This window comes from Schistocerca gregaria, chromosome 4, assembly GCF_023897955.1.
Source record: "Schistocerca gregaria isolate iqSchGreg1 chromosome 4, iqSchGreg1.2, whole genome shotgun sequence".
NCBI lineage: Eukaryota > Metazoa > Arthropoda > Insecta > Orthoptera > Acrididae > Schistocerca > Schistocerca gregaria.
This window is the reverse complement of record NC_064923.1, coordinates 775,406,752-775,431,265: the sequence shown is the minus strand read 5'-3', so window position 1 is coordinate 775,431,265 and position 24,514 is coordinate 775,406,752. Positions and strand designations below refer to the sequence as shown.

The window sequence follows — 24,514 nt, the reverse complement described above, 5'->3', positions numbered from 1 at the left end:
GATACTGGCGGAAGTAAAGCTCTGAGGACCAGACGTGATTCGTGCGTCGGTAGCTCAGATGGTTGAGTTCAACGATCAAAAACGAACTGAAACGGATGTCTTACGGCGTCCGCCCCCAGCCAATGCAACGAACAAAAGCGAACAAAATGAGATTTAAAAATATATATATACAAAAAAAAAAAAGATGGTAGAGCACTTGCCCGCGGAAGGTAGAGGTCCCGAGTTCGAGTCTCGGTCGGGCACACAGTTTTAATCTGCCAGGAAGTTTCATATCAGCGCACACTCCGCTGCAGAGTGAAAATCTCATTCTGGAGTTACTGGTTGATGTTTATTTGATGCCATATTTTTGTTCTAGCGCAATTTACCACCTTTTATTGGGATTACATTTGCCGCTACAACTGATAGTAGAGGTGATGTCCACTACCAAACAGAATTATTTCCTCCCGTTAGTAAATAGTCTAAAGAAAATTCATTCCGGCACTGAACTTTTCACTACATCTTCCGGCTTTCCCCCTTCCAGGTGAAGTGCCTGACCTTTTCCTTCGTGCTGACTCTATCGCCTCTCGCCTTCGCCACTCCCCGATTCACGCCGTACACGCCAATGGCCGTCTGTCAGACCGACCACAGAACGTGATTCACCTAAAGAGGCCACCTATCGCCGCTCAGTGGCCGTCCAGTTCCGCTACTGGCTTGCCGATTTCAGTTTTTCTTACCGACGAACAGCACATAGCTGCGGAGGCTCACACACTGCAGCGATTCCTTGAAGTGTCATTGACGAGACACTGTTGGTAGTATTCATTCCATTCCATCGTTACTTTATTGATACAGCAACCGGATTTCACGATTATATTAAAAATAAAACACTAAGATTGCAAAGTTATTTTTATTTAAACCTAATGCGTTTCGGCGTGGTTGTTCATCATCAGATTAAGTAAGACTATCAACTGAAATATAATGTGCCGGCTGCCGGCAGCTGCAAACACGCGAAACCATCTGGATGAAAATTCCATCGTAGTAATAGACGGCAAATCATATCAGTGATATCAGGTGTTCCCCAGTGAAGCGTCCTGGTACCTCTCCTGTTCCTGCTCTATATAAATGTCAGGGTGACAATCTGAGCAGTCCTCGTAGGTTGTTAGCAGATGATGCTGAAATTTACCGTCCAGTAAGGTCATCCGAAGACCGGTATCAGTTGCTAAGCGATTTAGAAAAGATTGCTGTCTGGTGTGGCAGGTGGCAGTTGACGCTAAATAACGAAAAGTGTGAGGTGATCCACATGAGTTCCAAAACAAATCCGTTGGGATTCGATTACTCGAAAAAAAGTACATTTCTCAAGGCTGTCAATTCAACTAAGTGCCTGGGTGTTAAAATTACGAACAACTTCAGTTGGAAAGACCACATAGATAATATTGAGGGGAAGACGAGTCAAAGGTTGCGTTTCATTGGCAGGACACTCAGAAGATGCAACAAGTCCACTAAAGAGACAGCTTACACTACACTCGTTCGTCTTGTGTTAGAATATTGCTTCTCGGTGTGGGATCCTTACCAGGTGGGATTGACGGAGGACATCGAAAGGATGCGAAAAAGGGCCGCTCGTTTTGTATTGTCACGTAATAGGGCAGAGAGTGTGGCAGATATGATACTCGAGTTGCGATGGAAGTCATTAAAGCAAAGATGTGTTTCGTCGCGGCGAGATCTATTTACGAAATTTCCGTCACCAACTTTCTCTTCCGAAAATATTTTGCTGAGCCCAACCTACATAAGTAGGAATAATCATTAAAATAAAATAAGAGAAATCAGAGCTCGAACAGAAAGGTTTAGGTGTTCGTTTTTCCCGCGCGCTGTTCGGGAGTGGAATGGTGGAGTGATAGTATGATTGTGATTCGCTGAACCCTCTGATAAGCACTTAAATGAGAATTGCAGAGTAATCATGTAGATGTAGATATAGATGTAGATCATAACTGAAAGAAACAGTTCAAAGGTGACCACAGTTACTTTCAATCGATTACATCACTTGTTGCAAAGGAAAACGTAAGAATGGACGCGAAGAAGGAAAGATTTTCCACATTGTTGTCCATTAAATTTGCAGCACCATGAAGATGGCTTATGGAAGATGTCAGATTGTCATCATGTGTACCAAATGCTTGGATATGAAAAGCGTTACGGTTTCAGCTCAACTGCACAACGAAGGTCTGTGTGAAGCTGTATACGTTCTCTGTCCAACGAAAGATTATGCAGTGGGTCTCTGATTCATAACTCGTATTCCAAAAAATCGTGCTATGCCTCATTTAAGACGGCGAAACGCCTGCCAACAAGTGTCTAAACGCGGGAGTGGCAGAACCGTAATACACTAAAAAAAGAAAAAAGAAGCACTACGAAGGAATATGCAAATAGGACGCAAATCAGTAGATTCGTGTACGTGTACACACCAATGATCACAAGTGCTGAAAAAAATCGATGATTTGTTTTAGAGACAGAGCTTTACATATTGAGCAAGTCACTAACGCGCTGATGCACACACGTGAACAGTGCCACACATCTGGAGCACCACACAGTGTGGGCAAGGGGATAACTGGTTGCGGCTTCCCTACACACGGCGGCAGACATCGGCAGTGGTGGCACAACGAAAACGCTGGAAGAAGTTGCGGAATACTATCGTCTCCTCAGAATAGTGACAGTTTTCACACAGCATGACGGCATACTTATTATTTATTGTCTCCGAGCACAACGAAAGTTGCCAGATTCTATTGGACGTCGCCATTCTGGCCCTGCGCCTGGTGTTACGGTGTGCGACACCACGGAGGACATGACACGAGCAGCTCTGGTTCGCAGTACTAGTAATCTGGACAACAGCCGTTACATTTCCAACGTGTGTGAGGGCTGTCCCCTGTCTTCGAGGTCTCCATAAGTTATGTCTCAACAAGGTAATACGAGCCCGCACGTCGTCCGTTCTCTCTTGATCTACCTGGATGCAGAGGTTGTTCGACTATTGGCCTGACCAGCGCTTTCTTCAGATGTTGCACCCATTGGAAACATCTGGTCAAGAATTGTCGAGACATGGCACGTCATCACTCGCCAGCCACAGTGATTGATCAGCTCTACCATACAGGTGAAGCAGCAGGGAATGAGGTAACCGTGTCCGTCACCTAAACTCAGTTCGACTGACACCGAACCAGATTAGAGCCGTAGCAGCAGCGACAGATCACGGATTTAATCGTGCACTCTTTCTACTGTACTGTACACAGACAATAAGTAAAATTTCGTTATTCCTTATCCATCCTGGCGTTTTAATGATGAGCGGTGTAGTAAAGCCATTGAAAGGGCTGGGAGTTTTTCCCATCCAGCTGCTTACTGCATGTTACATTGTCTTTTTCTTTCTGGTTGCAAAGTGAGTGACTACTTTCAAACAACACCGATGTGAGGCAAGTTTCGTTCACTAAAACGTAAAGCTGTAGAGTTGCCTGTGTGTGTGTGTGTGTGTGTGTGTGTCAGCAGCAAGCCAAGCCAAGCCAAGCCAAAGCAGTGCCCCGTGTCAGAATCAGAATGAGGAACATGCAGAAAGCCGACACTACGAACAACAGAGCCAACATGGAAGGTACCACCTCACATCACCTCACCTCACACAAGCGAGAGGCCTGAAGCGCGCACTCAGCCACATGACCTCAGCGAGCAGAGGACGTAATGTCATTCTATCTGCATAATTTGGTTTCGCGAGAGTGAGTAAAAGTTTAACAACACGTATCAGCCTGCTGATAAGACAGAAAGGCAACAAGCTGAAACCCTGAAAGCCACTGTTGCAAAACGGGAACGTGAAGACTGCTGACGAGCCCGAAAAAAGTAGCCTACGTTCGGTCATCCACGGTCAAGCAGAGCCTCATTGTCTCAGCCGGACAGTAATAAATTCTCAGACTTCCCAGCCATCCCAGAAATTACATTACAGCACGCCAGCTACGCGGCTGAACCTGTTACGTGGTGTTTACAGTTCGCCAAGACGACTTACGCCGTTGTTACTGCTGGCTGGCTGTTGTACTCTGTCGCTGTTGAGCAGCCAACCTCGCAACCACTGACGGCTGTAATTGGAGACTTCTATCTGCGGCTAGTTGAACCGAATCGATGGCGCTTTTGGGGGCGACCGTCCACCTGCCACAGTATTCGGAAGGCAGGGTTTCAGCTGCTGCCCCTGACTTGTGCCTGCAAGAAGTCATTTACATCCCCGGCCTGCCTTGGAGGAAGGGCTATGCCGTTGTTCGTCTCCCTGCCGTGCAGAACGGCTGAGAGGCTACCCGAGCACACCCCTCCCATGGCCGCGACAGTGCCCTGCTAATACGAATACGCAGCCGCCGTCTTGGCCAGTAGTGGCCGCAGTATGGGCTGCGCCAGCCTCCAGCTAGGCCTGCCACACGCCTCTCACCGTTTCCGATGATTGCTAGACAGTGTCAGCTCTTACTGGGGCCGTGCGATGCGCTACCACAAAGAAGAATACGCGGTGTGAACATTAAAGTAATAAATTCTACTTCCGCCAATGTTGTATCAGTAGCACCTAGCGTACCGACTTGCTATTCCATCGCACTCTACCCTCCATCATCAACACCAGGGGTGTCAACGCATGCCCCTACACCGCGAAAGAGGGCGCAGTTTGTTTTCAGTAAGAGTCGTGATTTAGTGGTGAGAATGGTACCTAACTTACATACGGTGTAACGTGCGGAAAGCGCGAAACGACTCACCTGTACGCGAGGAATATTAAAAAAAAGTGGGAAGATTTTTCTGTTTAGCAAAAGTGACAAAAAGCAGATTACAGAGTACCTGACAGCTCAACACGAAAGTTTTGTCTCAAGTACAGATAGTGTTGAGGATCAGTGGACAAAGTTCAAAACTTTCGTACAATATGCGTTAGATGAGTATGTGCCAAGCAAGATAGTAAGAGATGGAAAAGAGCCACCGTGGTACAACAACCGAGTTAGAAAACTGCTCCGGAAGCAAAGAGAACTTCACAGCAAACATAAAAATGCAGACAAACAAAAATTACGCGAAGCGAAATGTAGTGTGAGGAGGGCTACGCGAGAGGCGTTCAATGAATTCGAAAGTAAAGTTCTATGTACTGACTTGGCAGAAAATCCTAAGAAATTTTGGTCCTATGTCAAAGCGGTAGGTGGATCAAAACAAAATGTCCAGGCACTCTGTGACCAAAATGGTACTCAAACAGAGGATGACAGACAAAAGGCCGAAATACTAAATGTGTTTTTCCAAAGCTGTTTCACAGAGGAAGACTGCACTGTAGTTCCTTCTCTAGATTGTCGCACAGATGACAAAATGATAGATATCGAAATAGACGATAGAGCGACAGAAAAACAATTAAAATAGCTCAGAAGAGGAAAGGCCACTGGTTCTGATGGGATACCAGTTCGATTTTACACATAGCACGCGAAAGAACTTGCCGCCCTTCTTGCAGCGGTGTGCCGTAGGTCTCTAGAAGAGCGTACCGTTCCAAAGAATTGGAAAAGGGCACAGGTCATCCCCGTTTCCAAGAAGGGTCGTCGAACAGATGTGCAGAACTATAGACCTGTATCTCTAACGTCGATTAGTAGTAAAATTTTGGAACACGTATTATGTTCGAGTATAATGACTTTTCTGGAAACTAGAAATCTACGCTGTAGGAATCAGCACGGGTTTCCAAAAAGACGGTCGTGTGAAACACAGCTCACGCTATTCGTCCACGAGACTCAGAGGGCCATAGACACGGATTCACAGGTAGATGCCGTGTTTCTTGACTTCCGCAAGGCGTTCGATACAGTTCCATACAGTCTTTTAATGAACAAAAGAAAGAGCACATGCATTATCAGACGAATTGTGTGATTGGATTGAAGAGTTCCTAGATAACACAACGCTGCATGTCATTCTCAATGGAGAGAAGTCTTCCGAAGTAAGAGTGATTTCAGGTGAACTGCACGAGAGTGTCTTAGGACCGTTGCTATTCACAATATATATAAATGACCTTGTAGATGACATCGGAAGTTCACTGAGGCTTTTTGCGGTTGATGCTGTGGTATATCGAGAGGTTGTAACAATGGAAAATTGTACTGAAATGCAGAAGGATCTGCAGCGAATTGACGCATGGTGCAGGGAATGGCAATTGAATCTCAATGTAGACCAGTTTAATGTGCTACGAATACATAGAAAGATAGATCCCTTACCATTTAACTACAAAATAACAGGTCAGCAACTGGAAGCAGTTAATTCCATAAATTATCCGGGAGTACGCATTAGGAGTTATTTAAAATGGAATGGTCATATAAAGTTGATCGTTGGTAAAGCAGATGCCAGACTTAGATTCATTGGAAGAATCCTAAGGAAATGCAATCCGAAAACAAAGGAAGTAGGTTACAGTACGCTTGTTCGCCCACTGCTTGAATACTGCTCAGCAGTGTGGGATCCGTACCAGATAGGGTTGATAGAAGTGATAGAGAAGATCCAACGGAGAGCAGCGCGCTTCGTTACAGGATCATTTAGTAATCGCGAAAGCGTTACGGACATGATAGATAAACTCCAGTGGAAGACTCTGCAGGAGAGACGCTCAGTGGCTCGGTATGGGCTTTTGTTTAAGTTTCGAGAACATACCTTCACCGAACAGTCAGGCAGTATATTGCTCCCTCCTACGTATATCTCGCGAAGAGACCATGAGGATAAAATCAGAGAGATTAGAGCCCACACAGAAGCATACCGACAACCTTTCTTTCCACGAACAATACGAGACTGGAATAGAAGGGAAAACCGATAGAGGTATTCAAGGTACCCTCCGCCACACACCGTCAGGTGGCTTGTGGAGTATGGATGTAGATGCAGAGACACGTGATAGTAGACAATCAAAGCAGGAGAAATCTGCCACGGCAAACTTATGGACCTCTCGCGTCGTCTTGACTGTTCTTGAGTTGTCTAAGTTACGAGCACGAGTTCCGTCGACCTGTTGCACTGCTTGATGCCGATGCTATGGACACATCCCACAACGTGACGTGGTTCAGAGTGAAGGTGTCTGACAGTTCCCTGTATTAGCGTTCTTCAAAGTGACCTATCGTATTAAACACACTCCAGAGTGGGGTGGAAGAGGTGAGACAGTTAAGTCACCAGCTTTCACGACCAATTCACAGAAACAGGTTACACTTTTCTAGAAGGGCAAAATTTCTCACGTGAACTGACGCATAGCTTCTTTGAATACATACCACGGTAGTGCGAAGCAGTGACGAACTTTCTTGGTGATCGTAGCTTATGCAATAGCTTATTAATTATATTTTATATAAAACGTCTTTATCTTAAGAGGTGACAGATCTCCGGGATTAATACAGAACTACTAGAGCAAGTCGAAGTATTTAGTCAGGTGGTTTCAGCACACGTTAAGGATGGAACCAACGAGAACAACTTGAGTCAATACGGGGACAGGACTCGGCCGGCACAACAACCAACAAAGAATGCGCTGGACGGACTGAACAGAGGTGTACACTGCAGCGAGAAGAGGTGATGGCGCCATGAACAGTAGGATATGTCCACACAGGGAGGCTTGCAGAGAGCACCTGAGAAATGGGAGCTGTTAAATCATGATGATGATGGTGATGATAATAGGTCATCACTTACGCTTGTTTTATTTCTTTATGTACTCTTTCACATTTTTCCTTCTCGCACTCATATAGACAAATATTACAGAAATTGTATGTCATTAAATTCTACTACGATTATCTGCAAATATATTCTGCTGCGTATGATATAAATATTAATTATCTGCCTTTTTTTCCCCAGCCTGTAATAGCTCAAACGTTTTTTTGCATGGCCGTTTTACGCAACAGGTGTCAAAATCAATTATTATTGGCTTTCCGTCTTAAGCTTACTGCAATTTAATTAAAGAGATCTTAACACCAGACACGTTTCTCTTTTATTAATAAAGCATACTCCGTGGTTATTCGGTAAATGGGATCCATATATTTGCACATATTTGGATGTTTTGGATTAAAAATAGCGTTTCATTTATAAAGTTGGAGTGCAAATTACTGACGGTGTTCGTTTACATGTTCTCCAAACAACTGCTTCTTCCCTCCTTGCTAGCAGCGGCTGACGGCGAAAGACTTCGTTTCACACACGCACTTGGCAATTTTTGCCGTTATGCAGTATTTCTTCCGCTACCTTTGTGTTATTTAAACTTCATCTTTGTAAGTCGAACTGAGTAGTGAGAAAGATATATATCTTTAGATCAAACAAAGGAAAATCTAGGATGAAATGTAGCAATATTGTGAAAATTTTGTTGGTTTTATCTGCGACTCAGCACCTCCGCTATATAATGAGTAGCGACTTTTCACAAACTTGTTACATATTTTTAGTTCGATTTACAAAGGTGAAGTGTAAATAACCCAAATGCAGCCCAAGATATACTGCATAAAGGCAAAAACTGCCATGTGTGTATGTGAAACGAAGTCTTTCGACGCCAGACGATGCTAGCAAGGAGCGAAGAAGCAGTGATTTCGAGAATATGTAAAGAAACACAGTAAGTAATGTGCACTCTAACGTTATCAACAAAACTCTCTTTTTAATCCAAGCCGGCCGGTGTGGCCGAGCGGTTCTATGCGCTTCAGTCTGGAAACTCGCGACCACTACGGTCGCAGGTTCGAATCCTGCCTCGGGCATGGATGTGTGTAATGTCCTTAGGTTAGTTATGTTTAAGTAGTTCTAAGTTCCAGAGGACTGATGACCTCAGATGTTGAGTCCCATAGTGCTCAGCGCCATTTGAGCCACTTTTTTAATCCAAAACAACCAAAAATGTGAAAATGTGGGTTTCAAATATACAGAATAAGCACCGAAGATGCTTTATAAATAAAAGCAAACGCGTCTGGTGTTAAGTTCTCTTTAACTAAATTGCAGTAAGCTCAAGACGGAAAGCCAGTAATAACTGTAACACCTTACTTTGTCCGTAATGTTTTGACTTTGTCCAGTTCAGTTGTACATTTTATTTTACTTCCTTATACTTGCTCATGCCCTCACAGCTTTTAATGTGAAGAATGTTTTTTACAAATACAGACTTCTCAAAAACAAAACAAAGAAACAAAAAAGTACAAATTGCTCGAGGCACTATGAGACTTAACTGCTGAGGTCATCAGTCCCCTAGAACTTAGAACTACTTAAACCTAACTAAGGACATCACACACATCCATGCCCGAGGCAGGATTCGAACCTGCGACAGTAGCGGTCGCGTGGTTCCAGACTGTAGCGCTTAGAACTGCTCGGCCACTCCGGCCGGATAGACTTCTCACGTTGTATCTTCTCTGCCCCACAAGATGTGCCACTGTGCTATGAGTAAGGACAAGAAGCTGTTCGTTATTCTCGCACTGTTATCACTGAAGTCAACTACTGTAACGAACTTTACAAACCAACCACCAGTCAGGACAAAATACTGTGTTAGAGAGAACGCTTGAGATCCGAGCTTGTGTCGGGGACTCGGTTACGGTGCAGTAACGGCGCCCCGCGTTTCCCGGTATGTGGGCGACAAACGCCGTGCATAAGAAACATTCTTCTGCAAAGTTAGCCCGCAGTTTTTGTCGCACGCAGCCAGCACCTCGGCTGTTCCGCATTTGAATAACAAATTTTGGCCGTACTTGGTGCCGGAAACTTCTAAAGAATGAAATGCATATTACGCATTAGCGCAGGGCGCACGTCTCGTTACTTCCACATTCTGGAAGAAATTCTTGGCATCGGACAGTAAAATGTTATAAAAAAACGTATTTCAATATTTTGACTACAAACTACATTTCGTGGTCTGCTGTGGCTCATTCTTTGTGAATCTGCAGGAGTGCAGTTAAATATGTTTCTTGCCATAAAAGTGATTTACTGTTGTCTATTTCTCAGCTACTTGTATGTGACGTATTCTTTCTACGGGGTCAATCAAACTATTCTCCCAACCAGTTTCAATAACAAGCGACAAACAATCAGTTATCTGTAACTGTAATGATAACGGAAAGGATTAATTCGCCCCAACGCTTCACTTTAGAGTCTGCATTTATTGTCACACCCTTCAGTGCAAACCACAGAAGAAGCAAGTGTAACAATGAGAGAATACTTGCACTCGTAATATTTGCTATATAACTTAAGAATTACTTAATAAACAATAGGAATCTAGGATTATTCCTTTTTAACAAACATATATATATAAGACCATAAACGATAAATGTCAACGGTTAATAAAGTCCCATAAACTTGAGCAAGGACCACCTTTTCAGTCTCTGAATGAAGTCAGTAGGCGACATAGGGGACAATCAGAAGTACATTAAATGTTACACCGTCTAGGACAATCACTCATTAAGAATTACAATCACAGATTAAAGAAGATTCATTTGAACATCAATAGCAAATAATTAAGTCACGTCTCAGCAAATGTATCAAAACCAAATCTTTGACTTCTGTAACAATGTTGGATCGTGAAATACGCCGCATTACCAACACAGAAGGCTAAATTTTACCAAACAGCAATTTCTCCAAACCTAGACCTAGAACTATCTTAGTAGTGTACAATACTTAGGTTATGCAGAACTACTCTAATTCCCCCTTTTTGGCATAACGGTGGAGTAGATACTTAACCTCTTGTTTCTTTCCCCTGGGACATTGAGCGGCAATAGACGCTCGGGCAACTCTTACCCCACAGTGGCACGGGAAAGAGGATTGCTCCACCAGGAGGAGGAAACATTTACCCTAACAGGAAAGGGAACACGTCCAACACGAGCCACTAGGTTGGGCGAAGACCATTTGGCGATTTTTTAATCATCAACCAAAGCTTGCTGGCCAGCGGACGAAAATTACAGAGGCAAAGGTAGCTTTATTTGTGCACACAAGAATTGATAACTTCTGCAAATGAGATTCCGGCAGAATTACCGTCGTAGTATCAATAGGGGAATTCGATGCTGAGGAGAACAAGTCAACAGCTGTCTCTACCCAATAGGCCGAACATTTCAGACACGAGCAACCGACATCACTCGTGGCTAGGCGGATTACCAAATAGAAACTCTAGCACTACCTTGAATATAATTAAATAGAGCACTAATTCCATGGCGAGTAAACTCCTTCAGACAAGAATATATACAGAATAACAATGACTAAAGTTAAATATGCCTACGCTCTAAAACACAACAGATATCAGCGAACATTAATAGAATCTCGCAATTCAGACATCCATAAAATTAGTGGGCCACAGTTCACTCTCTCTCTGCCAGACAGTACGAGGTTATTTAAACATTTTGCAACGTGCTTATCCAAACAGTGACCTACGCAATCCATGGGAAAACAACGGCTTGCAGAAGATCCACAGCCAAAAATTTTTTTTTTCTTTACGACGCGCGCCTTAAGTAAGTCAGCATGGAGTTTAAATGCACGATCATGCAAGGGGGCAGTAACACACACACAAGGCAATTTCCGATCACAAACTCAAAGCAGAGAAACGTTGCCACACAGTTATTAATAGCTCCCACAACACCGGGAGGTTGGCCCCGCCAGTCGACGACCGTTGCACTAACCAGATGAATAATCTTACCTTCAGTGACGACACCAGCTTCTGGAAGTCATTGGCAGCCGCAGACGGGCTTCATAGCTTCCGCAGTCCATGACCGGAAAACAAGGGCTGTCCACAGATTTACGCCATCTTGTGCCACCACGCCCTGTGTTTTTGGTCCCATCCAGACTTTGCATAGAGGGACCGAGCATCCCACTCCAGGACCGTCGTGCAGGGCCAAACACTCGTCTTTACTCTTCGTCCGTCCTCCTCAAGGCACACCGTCACCTCCCAGCGGACGCGCTAGACGCGATCGCGATGGCTCCGCAATGCCCTCTACGAAAGCACGGAAACTCCAAACAGAAATAAACCAAGGTAAAACAGGAACCGTGGCAAACGACACGGTTCAGTATGCTAGCCTGTAAGCGTGTGATGTCCTCTGTCTTACGACAAGGACGTGAGAAGAAATAACAAAACGCCATGAACAGAAAAAATTTCTAAGCTTGTCCTACATTTTGTTCATCACGACGCGGACAGTGCCGTTTATGGCTGTAATTTGTAACACAGATTATGATCAATAATTGACTATCCTTGTAATGAAACATCTGTTATTACCAGGAACAACTCAATACACAGCTAACAAATCCTAATATACCACCCTTCCAAGCAGGAAAATTAGTAATAGTTCGTGAAGTTGCTTAGCCTGAAACATTGTCCGATATACATTAGTGCTGCTAAGCAGTATTTACAGCAAAGACCGGAAGGCATACGAAAATATTCTGAATGCCTCATTTGAATACGCCAATCAGAATTATTTAATCCTGACTCGATGTGACTGTAGCAAATGCACAGACCAACACTCACGTGAAAGTTTAAATTAACCAGCATTGTTCGCACACTTCAGTTAATTCAATGTCTATACCGCACCATTCACCGATGAGCGTTGTAAATTGTTACTTTCTCTACTCGTCACTACCTGGCCGAAAATATTCGGATTCCACATTTTTTTTCGCTTTGTGCTGATCGGAAAATCAAACGAATGGATTCGGCGTAGCTGTACTGCCAAAGAACTCCCTGACCCCGTGTCTGTGCCTTGTATATGCAGGGGATGGAGGAAAACGTGCAAACACTGCGAGAATCGCACGCTTGAATACAAATGCAGATGCTGGCAAAGCGTGCCGGTTCCGCTGTTGTATTTCACCTGTGCAGTGTCCTCGATACGTTGCGAATGGCAGTAGTGGTCAGAACAGCGTCCTGTGTAGTCGAGAGTAAATTATGTCACAGCTAAGTGAATTCGAACCTGCAATAAAAGTTAAAAAAAAACGTTGTAAACATACTGACAGCACACTGTGGATCGGGAATTTTCGTTCTAGTTTAGATATTTTAAAAGACAGCCCAAAATTACGGAATACACCTGAAACAATGTTCAGTAGTTTTGTACAATTTTTTAAAATAGGTAGAAAAGAACGAAAATGTACGATGCACAGTGTCCTGACGGTATGTTTATAACATTTTATCTATTATTGTGTAACGCACTGTTCGTGCAGAAATTTACTGCTTTAACCAGTCCTTTAACTCTAAATTTTTATTAATTTTTTCAATTAATATGGAGAAATAATGTTACACTGTTTTAATATACTCATCTTTGACTTATACACATATCACTTGACTATACGAGATTTTTCTCTCCACATCCTTGTTTTTACGTTAATTTCACACAATTGTTGACAAAGAGCACTTTGCGGCACCAGGTACGTTGGCCTTCGCACTATTTCGTTGCTATTTCTGCAACCCATTGGACAAGTGTTTCTAATGTCGCCATTTAGTAAAATCATTATTGTTATTGTCTTTTTATTCCAACCTCGACCTGAAGATGACCTCCAGCGCAGATTGAATCAGGTAGCCGGTAAATAAAAACTTGTTCCAGATTATCTTTATTTATGAGAGCGCTTGTTGATTTTCGCTACTTGCACAGACTCCGTGACGATCAAGCGTTCTCGTAATGAAATATTAAACCGCTATCCATTACCCGATTCGGGCAGCTACCTACTTCCTGAATATTTCCTAAGAAGGCAGAGCCCTTATTTTCTCCTCAGTGCAAATCGTATCTTTCCATCTATAAAACCGTGCCAGTCGGAATTTTTCTAACCGGAAAAAATTGTTATTTGGGGTCCTATGAGATCTTTCAAACATTCCCGCACCCGGTGTTATCGGTATGAAGGGCTTCAAACTTGCCACAGATTTCTCATCTGAACTGTCTTATGGACTGCTGATCAAAACTGATGCTAGATAATTCTCAGTGACATGACCAAAATCGAGAGAAACACAAATTACTCTAATCATACCACCCCGCTCACAACGTGGCAGTTTCTCCATAAATTCAATGTATTACTAAACCTAACTGTAACCCTATACCAAATTTGGTGTTCGTAGCTTAACCTACACTGGAACTCAATTTCAGACATGCATAAAATGTGCATCGCTCACAGGAGCGGGAAACTCCGGCTTCTGGGGTAGTTAGATACCTTGAACACAAATCTGGAACCAAACTAAGAGTTCCTCATAGAACGCAATACCAGTGAGAGAAGTAGAATAGTGACGACGCGAGTAGCAGCTCACAGCCAGGCTTGGTGGCCGGAGAACTCGTACTACCACGAAAACGACCAAACTGACCTTCTGTTCTCACAGCTCCTCTTTCAACATTTTGTAGTTTAGGAGACATGGACATCGTTGAGTAGAAATATTGTCCTTAAATCACTATTACTGCAGAGCTTTAACTGTCTCTCAGTAGTGGCTTCACTTGGTTGAATGAAACGCAGTGACTGAGCTCATGTCTCCCAGATCCAGCGTCGGCTTCTGAGACCCAGTTACAATAAAACACTGTGTTTACATCCTGTCTCCCACGTCCTGAACCGCAATTGTTCACAAGTCCTCTCAATTCTAGATGGACGTGGTTGATGAAACCACTGTGGTTAGAATACATCTCTCCTAAATCTTATCTTACGTTGGTTTTATTTACCTCTACCGCCTCCTGTGTCCGAAAGATTACAAAAAAGAAGCAAATACACCATCTTTTACTACGTCGGTGGTACAGCAACACGTCATCTACAGTTTGCGCAGCCATCAGATGCCTCTTTAAAGTAGTGGTGTTTAAGTGCTGTCACGTAGCGGGCACGTATTCAAAACAGAGCAGATTTCATTTTAGATCGCGTGCTCCGTCGGCGCAAAAGCGAACGTTATCGCGATTCTCCAGAACTTCTTCCAGATGTTTGCCTTTCATAACAGGTAGAAGCCCTGCCAGCGAAATGAGTTTTATCAGTTATTCGATTTGTGCGTGTTCAAAAAATTTTTTTCCGTAGGAGGTAGCTTCGAACTTGAAGCGCTGTAGTGCGAGAAATAACGTATTGTTCCAGAGGCACTTACCCTTTATTGTGAATACTGTATTGAAAACTTCAGTTTATGATACATTATAGTACTGACTATGAGATCTGAGTCCATGTGGCTTTTGGCTATGGGAATATCTAAACAACGCGTTTATAATTCAGGGACAGGTTCGGTCTGTAACTGAGCTGAAGGTCACTATAAAGGAACATGTTGCTCAGATTCCAGATAAACGCTTGTCATGGTATGTTTAGCAGTGAAATTGCTTTTGGACAGTCCCATATTGACGAAACGGGTGTTTTTTTCCGATTTGTAAAGTTAGGTTCAAGAAAAGATTGCAGATAATAATTGTTCCAAAAATAACTCTTTAACGTGACTTATTTATTAACGTGAAAAAATTGAAAGGCGTTTCGTACTCAGAAAGGCCTGCCCGGTTAGCCGTTCGGTCTAACGAACTACTTTCCGGACGGGAAGGCGTGCCGGTCCCCGTGAAACTTCCCCTTTGAATGCAAAAAAAGACTGTGCTGGGAAACTTCCACATTATTTGATACAGAAACAGCTGAGTAAAACTGAACGTACTCCGACAGATTTCTCTTTGCTTATTCTGATCATTTCTAAACTGAAACACAATATTTTAGCGCAACGCAGTCTGAATTCCAGTAATCCCTACAAAATAATGGCCCTGACTAACAGTAACCTATACCTTTCGTGAATCACTTACCTCACAAAAATCTTCGTTACTCGAACTACAGCAATACAGCGAGCGCCAATACTGCCAGCTAAATAAAAGATTCTAACTACTGATAGGGATACTTGGCAAATGCAAGATTTTGATAGAGAACAAACTATGTATTTACCTTAATAGTGTTCAAAAGTCATCTTATATATATGACTCCAACTGCGCAACGCTACGCGCTGTTTACATCCAACTGCCTGACACTACACTAGCGAATATTCCAACAATGAGTCCAACCAGCCACAGACTGTACACCTGCACACGGCGCAGTCAGAGATTTTAATGCAGAACGCGACGTGACGTTGCCAACATAAAAACCTAAACAGCCTACTTACACCTGGCAGGAATCCGCTCGGCGGATTAGTGTCGAGGTCCGGTGTGTGGCCAGTCTGTGGATGGTTTTTAAGGCGGTTTTACATCTGTCTCGGCGAATGCGGGCTGGTTACCCTTATTCCGCCTCAGTTACATAGTGTCGGCGATTGCTGCGCAAACACTTCCTCCACATACGCGTACACCATAATTACTCTACCACGCAAACATCTGGGGTTACACTTGTCTGGTATGCGACGTTTCTGGGAGGAGGAGGGGTGGAGGGTGTTGCACTGGGGCCTGAACCACACAATAACCCTGGGTTCGGTGTGGGGCGGCGGCGGGGTAGGTGGACTGCTGTAGCCTGTGGTGGGGTTGTGAACCACTGAGGGCTACGGCAGGGACGAAGCCTCTCCGTCGTTTCTAGGTCTCCGGTTCAACACAAACAAATTACGAAAGTTGCTTGACAAGAAGTGAAATTTCTGACTTAAAATGTCCACAAAAATGAAATGCAGCACTGATCACAAAGAAAGTAAGTATTTGACGTTACCTGTATATACACTGTTAATTTTAAAGTAACGTGCTTGCTTAAGACAACGCCTGATAATTCTGACTTGAAAGTTTTTCCTCACAAGAATGCACAGCAAGGTCTGCCCTGAAATAAAAGTTACTTACCTCGAGCTCAGCATGTTTCGTGTCTGTTGTGCTGACGTTCTCGAAAGCAAATAGAAACCAGCATGTGTACCAGCAAAACAACAAAGAAGCTACTTACTACAGAATTTGTTTTCTGCCTGTCAGAAACTAACTGTGGCTTCGTGTGACGTAAGGTACAATGCACACACGACACTACATTCGGAACTCTATTGAGAATGATGGAAGATGGTTTTACATCAAAGAAAGTTCGTTTCGGAAAAACTACATTCTGTTTATATCTCATTATTAAATTTTCTTCCAGACATTTGCGTCTCACCTTTCTCTAAGATAATGGTAGAATCTGAATAAGTGAATTAAAATTTGTGATACGGCCAGGACTTCAACCCATGTCTCCTTGTTTACTAAGCAGGAATACTCACCGTTACACCCCCGAAACACTACGGCCAACATTGCTGCACCGACGACCCGAGTCGATTGCCCACCCTAACAAACTTAGGTTCATATCTTCAGCTTCTTTTGCCCCTGAATCATCACTATTGTTGGGGCTCTCTAGCACTGGAATAGCACCCCAGTGTTGAACGTAATGGGGCATTCGTGCACCTCAGGTCGTCGTATAGAAGTTATAATTCAATTATTGTAATTTATTAACTAGTGTAAATTAAATAATTATAAATTATAATTAAATTCTGTTTGTTGTTGTTGTGGTCTTCAGTCCAGAGACTGGTTTGATGCAGCTCTCCATGCTACTCTACCCTGTGCAAGCTTCTTCACCTCCCAGTACCTACTGCAGCCTACCTCCTTCTGAATCTGTTTAGTGTATTCATCTCTTGGGCTCCCTCTACGATTTTTACCCTCCGCGCTGCCCTCTAATACTAAATTGGTGATCCCTTGATGCCTCAGAACACGTCTTAACAACTGGTCCCTTCTTCTTGTCAAGTTGTGCCACAAATTCCTCTTCTCCCCAATTCTATTCAGTACCTCCTCATTAATTATGTGATCTACTCCTCTAATCTTCAGCATTCTTCTGTAGCATCACATTTCGAAAGTTTCTATTGTCTTCTTTCTCAAACTATTCATCGACCATGTTTCACTTCCATACATGGCTACAGTCCATACAAATACTTTCAGAAACGATTTCCTGACACTTAAATCTATACTCGATGTTACTAAATTTCTCTTCTTCAGAATCGCTTTCCTTGCCATTGCCAGTCCACATTTTATATCCTCTCTATTTCGACCATCATCAGTTCTCTTGCTCCCCAAATACCAAAACTCATTTACTACTTTAAGCCTCTCATTTCCTAATCTTATTCCCGCAGCATCACTCGATTTAATTCGACTACATTCCATTATCATCGTTTTGCTTCTGTTAATGTTCATCTTATATCCTCCTTCCAAGACACTGTCCATTCCGTTCAGATGCTCTTCCAGGTCCTTTGCTGTCCACAGACTGCATCCAAACGCGTAGCTGAGGATCTTATGCACTACTCGAGCACTGCGCTTATGCATCTTTGTCCCAGTACAGTACAGGTGAATTACTTACAATGGCAGAAAACATATGAAAACCTTACAGGTCAACACGTGGAACATTTATAAACACTGTAGAAAAAGACTTTGAGAGTTCCTTTCACGTATTGTGTCATTTCTATTATTAGTCTTGTCCATTTATCTGTATCAATTTTTGAATTTTTTCGCCCACCTTTTAAGTGCCCCGTTGATAGACGCGAGGGGACATGGGGGACTGGTGTGGGTTGGCGCGGGTGCTACTCGCGTGACGTTGAGTCACGGTGGAGGACAGGTGGCCCACGTGGGGGTCAGGCACGGCACTGGGCGCAGTTGCCGATGCCGGCTGCCCGTCATTACGAGTTCTCGCCACAGCGATCGCTGGACTAGGAACACCTGGAACGCGCCGTTTCTGAAACGTCGTAGAAAAAGTACGCACAAAGAACTATCTGGTGGCCGCCATTAGCGTGTGTGTGTACTCTTTGCAAACTGCTGAGACGCCCCCGCTGCTTGCCGCAGGATCCGGCAGGAGAAGAACGGCGGCGCGTGGTGCCCGAAGGCGCAGATCAGCAGCGAGGTGCAGGAGTTCCTGGAGGTGGACCTGGGCCGGCCGCACCTCATCACCGCCACCGAGACGCAGGGCCGCTTCGGCAACGGGCAGGGCCAGGAGTACGCCGAGTCCTTCCACCTGCTCTACTGGAGGGACGCGCTGCAGCGCTGGGCCGTCTACAGAGACTCCGCTGGGCGCAAGGTGGGTGTCGTCAACAGGTCACCGTATCCACTCTCATACACATTAGGAGGAAGAGTACGTGCCTGTCCTCAGGGTAACTTTAATGGGTCGTTTTCATAGACTTCCACCGGAAGAAGTCCCTGTATGATGGGAAACAAACCACAACACCAAAAAATGATTAATGTAGTGCAAATTTGAGAATAAATTTGTCTAGGTAAGGTGTTTGAACGGTGACTCATTTCCAAAGAATATTTCTAAGAATTTATTTTTTTTTTTTGCTAGCGATTCATCAAAAAAATTCCTTTTAACAAATGGGAATTTCATTCACTTTAATAGTCCCTAAAAGATTTTTTTAAAAGAACCAGATTTAAAATTATAATCAGAAAGCACCATCTAAATATCGAAGTTACAATTTATTCAGAGGCAGAAAGGAACAAGTTTTGACTATACGAGCTTTCGGGCTGAGAACTTTGCCGCTCCCTTTTTACACGGCCGTAGTCACGACCGTACACAAAACCTCTGAAAGACTACACAGGTGCAAATCTGCAACACACCACATTACTTTAAACTAAGAGTTTTAACAATTTACACAATCTCACAAACTATGCACCCCCGTAGGAGGAACGGAAATGGTACAAAATACTAACAATTAAAATATTAACCTTGCCACCGACGGTGCAACTTGATTTTAACTTTTAAGAAAAGTCTTACGGTGAAAGGGTGGCAACTTTATATACTAAAATGATCATTTAAATAAAGGCCCATGAAATGCAATCTTATATAAAATTCTACAAGTTTGGCCAAACAATAGTTAAGAGGCTCTATAGTACACAGATATCGCCTCTCAAGATCATAGGCAATAGTATCAAAGTTTCCAAAGGTCAACACATATTTCAGGTATTAGGCCGCTACACTCCAAGCAATAAATTCGTTAACACACCAAATCCGACAAACATGACAGAGGCAGCTACTAACGTACGATAGATTGACAGGCAGATTACCGAACAACCCGAACCACAGCTTGCTCTAACCCACCCCTACTCCACAAGGGAAAAACGGACCACCCAATTTATAATCAACCACCTTCCCGCGGGTGGGCAAACGGAGAAGAATGGTGGGACAACCCCAAAGCAAAACGGCTGGTGATCTCACCAAGAACACAAGTACAATTTAACAAGAGTAAATGAAACAACATATCACCAATCACTTAACTTCTAATGAACTGCGATTTCTCGAGAAGACCTGGCGCAACACCGCCAAATCGCTTTCCCGAACCGTCCGCTGCCAGCCACTTCAACGGACGCAGGAAGGCGCGCCGATCTTCCGTCTCACAGCGTCGCAGCTCGCACCGGCCAGACTGATGTCGTGGGTTGACTCCCGTTGCTCTCGTGTCGACCGCGGAGCCACTACCCCTCTCTATGCGGCGCGGCCCACTGGACTCACGTGGGGACCTCACATGTGCTGACGCTCAAGACGGACAAGTCATCTCGTGTCTCAGTGCGCGACCGACCAACCGAGCGATCCAACCGCCAGTGACCATTGCCTGAGCAAACTCGAGCAGACTGGTGGCCTAACGCGCAGGCTCAGATGCAGGAACTAAGCCCCGACCGGGCGACCACTGGCTGAGTTCTCTTACTGGCGGAGTGAAAAGACTCTCATTTTGCAGTCTTTAAAGGTAGATCCGAACGACAGACACCAACTGCCTAATCAGTGCAGACGAGAGACAGACTAGCAAGCTCGGGAAGAGAGACGGACCCAGACTGACCCACTGGCGAGCTCATAGCGCCCCTTAAATGCTCGGCAACAGGCAACCTTTTCCCCTTTCCCACCAAAGGGAGACACCAAAGCTGCGACTGCCACAGCGGCGCCACCGCCAGAAACGGAAGGCGGCTAGGCCTCACTCTACGCGCTGCGGCGCGCTCTTTAAAATAGCAATTTTTACCACGGCTCAGTGTTTATCTGATTAACATTGCAACATCACAGGTTAATGTAAGGACGAGACAAGCCACTGCAAATATAAAATGCAGGTGTACAGGGGCCGGATGTCACTTTGTGGGATGGAGTTCCGTGGTTGTTGCACTTGGTCGCTCAATACAGGGACAGTTGATGCTGTTTGAGGAAGCTGCTGAAGTTGTCGCCCGACGATGACAAATATGTGCTCGACTGGAGACAGATATTGTGATCGAGCAATCAAAGGCAATACGCCTTCACTCTGTAGAGAATGTTGGGTTACAGAATCGGTATGTGGGCGAGGGTTATCCTATTGGAAAACAGCCTCTGGAATGCTGTTCATGTGTGGCAGCACAATGGGTCGAATCACCAGACTGGCGTACAGATTTGCAGTCAGGGTGTGTGCGATAACTCGAGTGTGCTCCTGCTGACATGCGAAATCGCTCTCCAGCCCGTGACTCCAGTGTCCAGCAGGCCCCCACTGGCCTCCTCCTAGCCAACACACTGAGGCAGAACCAGCTTTCATCAGAAAATGACTGTGGTTTGGGGTCGATGGAATGTACACTACAGAGCGTGTCTTCCTGGACTGTCTTTGAAATAACCGATTTGTAACCGTTATGTCACTGTGGTGCCAATTGTTGGTCTGATTTCTGCTGCAGATGCAGTACGATGCACCAGACCCACACGCCAACAACGACGGTCTTCCCTCTCGGCAGTGCAACGTGGCCGTCCGGAGCCCGGTCTCTTTGCGACTGTGCATTCTCGTGACAACAGCTGCCAACAATCATATACATCGGCTATAGTCCTGCAAGTGTTTCTGCAGAAGTAACATCCAGCTTCTCGTAGCCCTATTACGGAGCCTCGCACCAACTCAGGCCTTTGTCGCCTTAAAGGCATTCTAGACCAACGTCAACTCATCACGTTAAATCTCCAAGGTAATTAACGGTCACGACCGTTACAGGGCGCATTTAAAGCGAACCTTATTTGCATCCTCATAGTGTCTCCACCAGCCTTATGCTTATGCAACTGGCGAGAAATGTGAACACATATCATCTTTCAGATGTAGAAACACGCCTACCGCCTTCCGTTTACGTTATACGACTGCCGGCCGTTGTGGCCGTGCGGTTCTAGGAGCTTCAGTCTGGAACCGCGTGACCCCTACGGTCGCAGGTTCGAATCCTGCCTCAAGCATGGATGTGTGTGATGTCCTTAGGTTACTTAGGTTTAATTAGTTCTAGGCGACTGACGACCTCAGAAGTTAAGTCGCATAGTGCTCAGAGCCATTTTGTTATACGAGTCCTTCTTGGTGTTGTGGTTTTTTTTCGGTCAGTGAGCAGAAATATCACAAAAAATTTTGTTCCTCGCTCTTTCCTTTGACTTCACTGAATCTATAGTACAGCCTGAAACGTTTTCTTAGGTCAACCATTCCAGAAAAATTCTTTCCAATATACTTCTTTAATGGGGATGACTACTTATGTGTAAAATATAATTGTTTTACCATATTCACCATTTCCATTTGATTCCCTTGCATTCATCGTAGTTACAGATGAAATTATTGTACATACAGTCCACCTGTTATCTAGATCAAGCATATATGAACTTACATACAAGACTTGTCAGTCAATACACATACAAGAAACATGCAGGAACATTAAAACAAGACATAGAGAACAAGCCAGAACTCTAAAAAGTAACAACCATCGTAGCACTTTTCTGACCACTAAATGCACACAGCTGTCCCCCAACTAAAACAAAAACCGATTTAAAAATACAAAAATATAGCCATAGCATATATTGTAACCTTGCAATAAAAGAAAACCTCGACATGCAGAAGGTATTACAGTGGAACGAAAACAGAAGATACACACTGTTCAATACATTAAAGACACCCACACACACACACACACAAACACACACACAAACACACACACACACACACACACACACACACACACACACACACACAGAGAGAGAGAGAGAGAGAGAGAGAGAGAGAGAGAAAAGGTAATCAAAATTTGCCCCCAAAACAAACTTTTTCAGTCAATGCTCTGTTGCTGTCTTTTTTCATTTGCGTTCTGTTTTGGGGATAGTGGCAATGATAGTGCTCTTAAGAACTATTTTCGAAGTTTATAATGATGAATACATGTGTTGGCTACTGATAATGTTTCCGGTATAACCACTAGATATACTCCAAAATAGTGATCACGTTTGCTGAATGATTATTTCAGTTTTCAGTAAACTTAACGAAGAAAAACAAAAATAGCAGTGACTGTTAATGATTGATGGTGTTTATTTGAATTTATAAGTCGCACACTTCATCCGAGTATTATTAGTGACGACGCTCTAGTGTTTAAACCTACTTACAGACATGGAAATAAATTTCAATTGCTAATAGATTTGATGTTCCGGTCCTCGGTGACTATGTGATTCATACATAAGCTGCATACAATTCCGACCCCGCCCAAGGAACTTAACAACATGGAAACGTATTCTAGTTGGCACTAACATCACCGATGGTCGCGTTACGTCTTGGATGGCACAGTACTATTCTGCAGTTCCATTGAATAATCTGACTGATTTTCATTGCGGTGTGGAATAGGGTTATCACGTTACGGTTTTGAGATGAGGAAGGTCACTCGATTAAGAAACTACTAACAATTTCGTACTTTACAAATTTGAATCAATCTAGTGGTAGGACGAGCCGCACTAAAAAAAAAAAGTGTGTTAATTAACTATGTATACGTGTATAAACTGATTCGTTCCCGATAATTTCGATAAAAGAATCGTTCATATGTCAATGAAACATGTAACTAGCTAATCGATTTAACTGTCATAGCTACCACTGGGGCAGTAAAGGGGAGATGAAAGCCACAATTGTTCGGTAACGGGGTTGCACTCTCAAGCGAAGGGTGCATAGTCTCTCGGTTCCAGTCTCGATGGAAGCTAGCTATACTGTGACAGAGCTGCAAGTAGGCGGAACAAAAATCAATAAGAAAATGTTAAGAAAACGTCTCCAACATTCTCGCTACCTTCAGTACCCAGTAGTCTAAGGGCTAAAAACTTACGATACTGCACACTTGATAATGCCTTTTATGAATACAGAATTTTAGTTATAAAATTGTGGCACTCAATATTTCATTAACTGGTTTTCTTTACGGGTCTACTCTAAGTGGCACATTTCTATGCTACTTGAGTATGACTTAGGACAGCGCGTAAACACAGATCCTTTTGAAGTCCAAAGGGTATAATATCTCTCTAATTCACGTTAATGTAGCATGCTGATGTTACATATGCTTTATATTTTAATAAAGCAAACTTCCATCGGAAGATTATCGCAGAAATGTTCATGATGGATACATACGCTAAAGTTGTGCAGTCATTTGTTGAGTGGCGTCTTTACCCTAACAGATTTCAGGGACTCAGCTCATCTCCCTCTATAAGCTAAAGTAAAGCTTCATCTCTAAACTGCAGGACCGGAAACAAGCCAATAGTAATGCAGCAAAAAATGATTGGGGTCACCTAAATACACTCCTGGAAATTGAAATAAGAACACCGTGAATGCATTGTCCCAGGAAGGGGAAACTTTATTGACACATTCCTGGGGTCAGATACATCACATGATCACAATGAGAGAACCACAGGTACATAGACACAGGCAACAGAGCATGCACAATGTCGGCACTAGTACAGTGTATATCCACCTTTCACAGCAATGCAGGCTGCTATTCTCCCATGGAGA

At 43.8% G+C, this 24,514-nt stretch overlaps 1 protein-coding gene across 1 annotated transcript in view; it reads left to right on the top strand.

Annotated features, from left to right (window-relative positions):
- The window catches only part of LOC126267932 (discoidin domain-containing receptor 2-like), a 737,095-nt gene that overhangs the window by 437,780 nt on the left and 274,801 nt on the right, over positions 1–24,514 (top strand). The window contains exon 4 of the mRNA XM_049973242.1: positions 18,615–18,846. Within this exon, the coding sequence (XP_049829199.1) occupies positions 18,615–18,846 (232 nt within the window). The remainder of the gene's footprint in view (positions 1–18,614; positions 18,847–24,514) is intronic.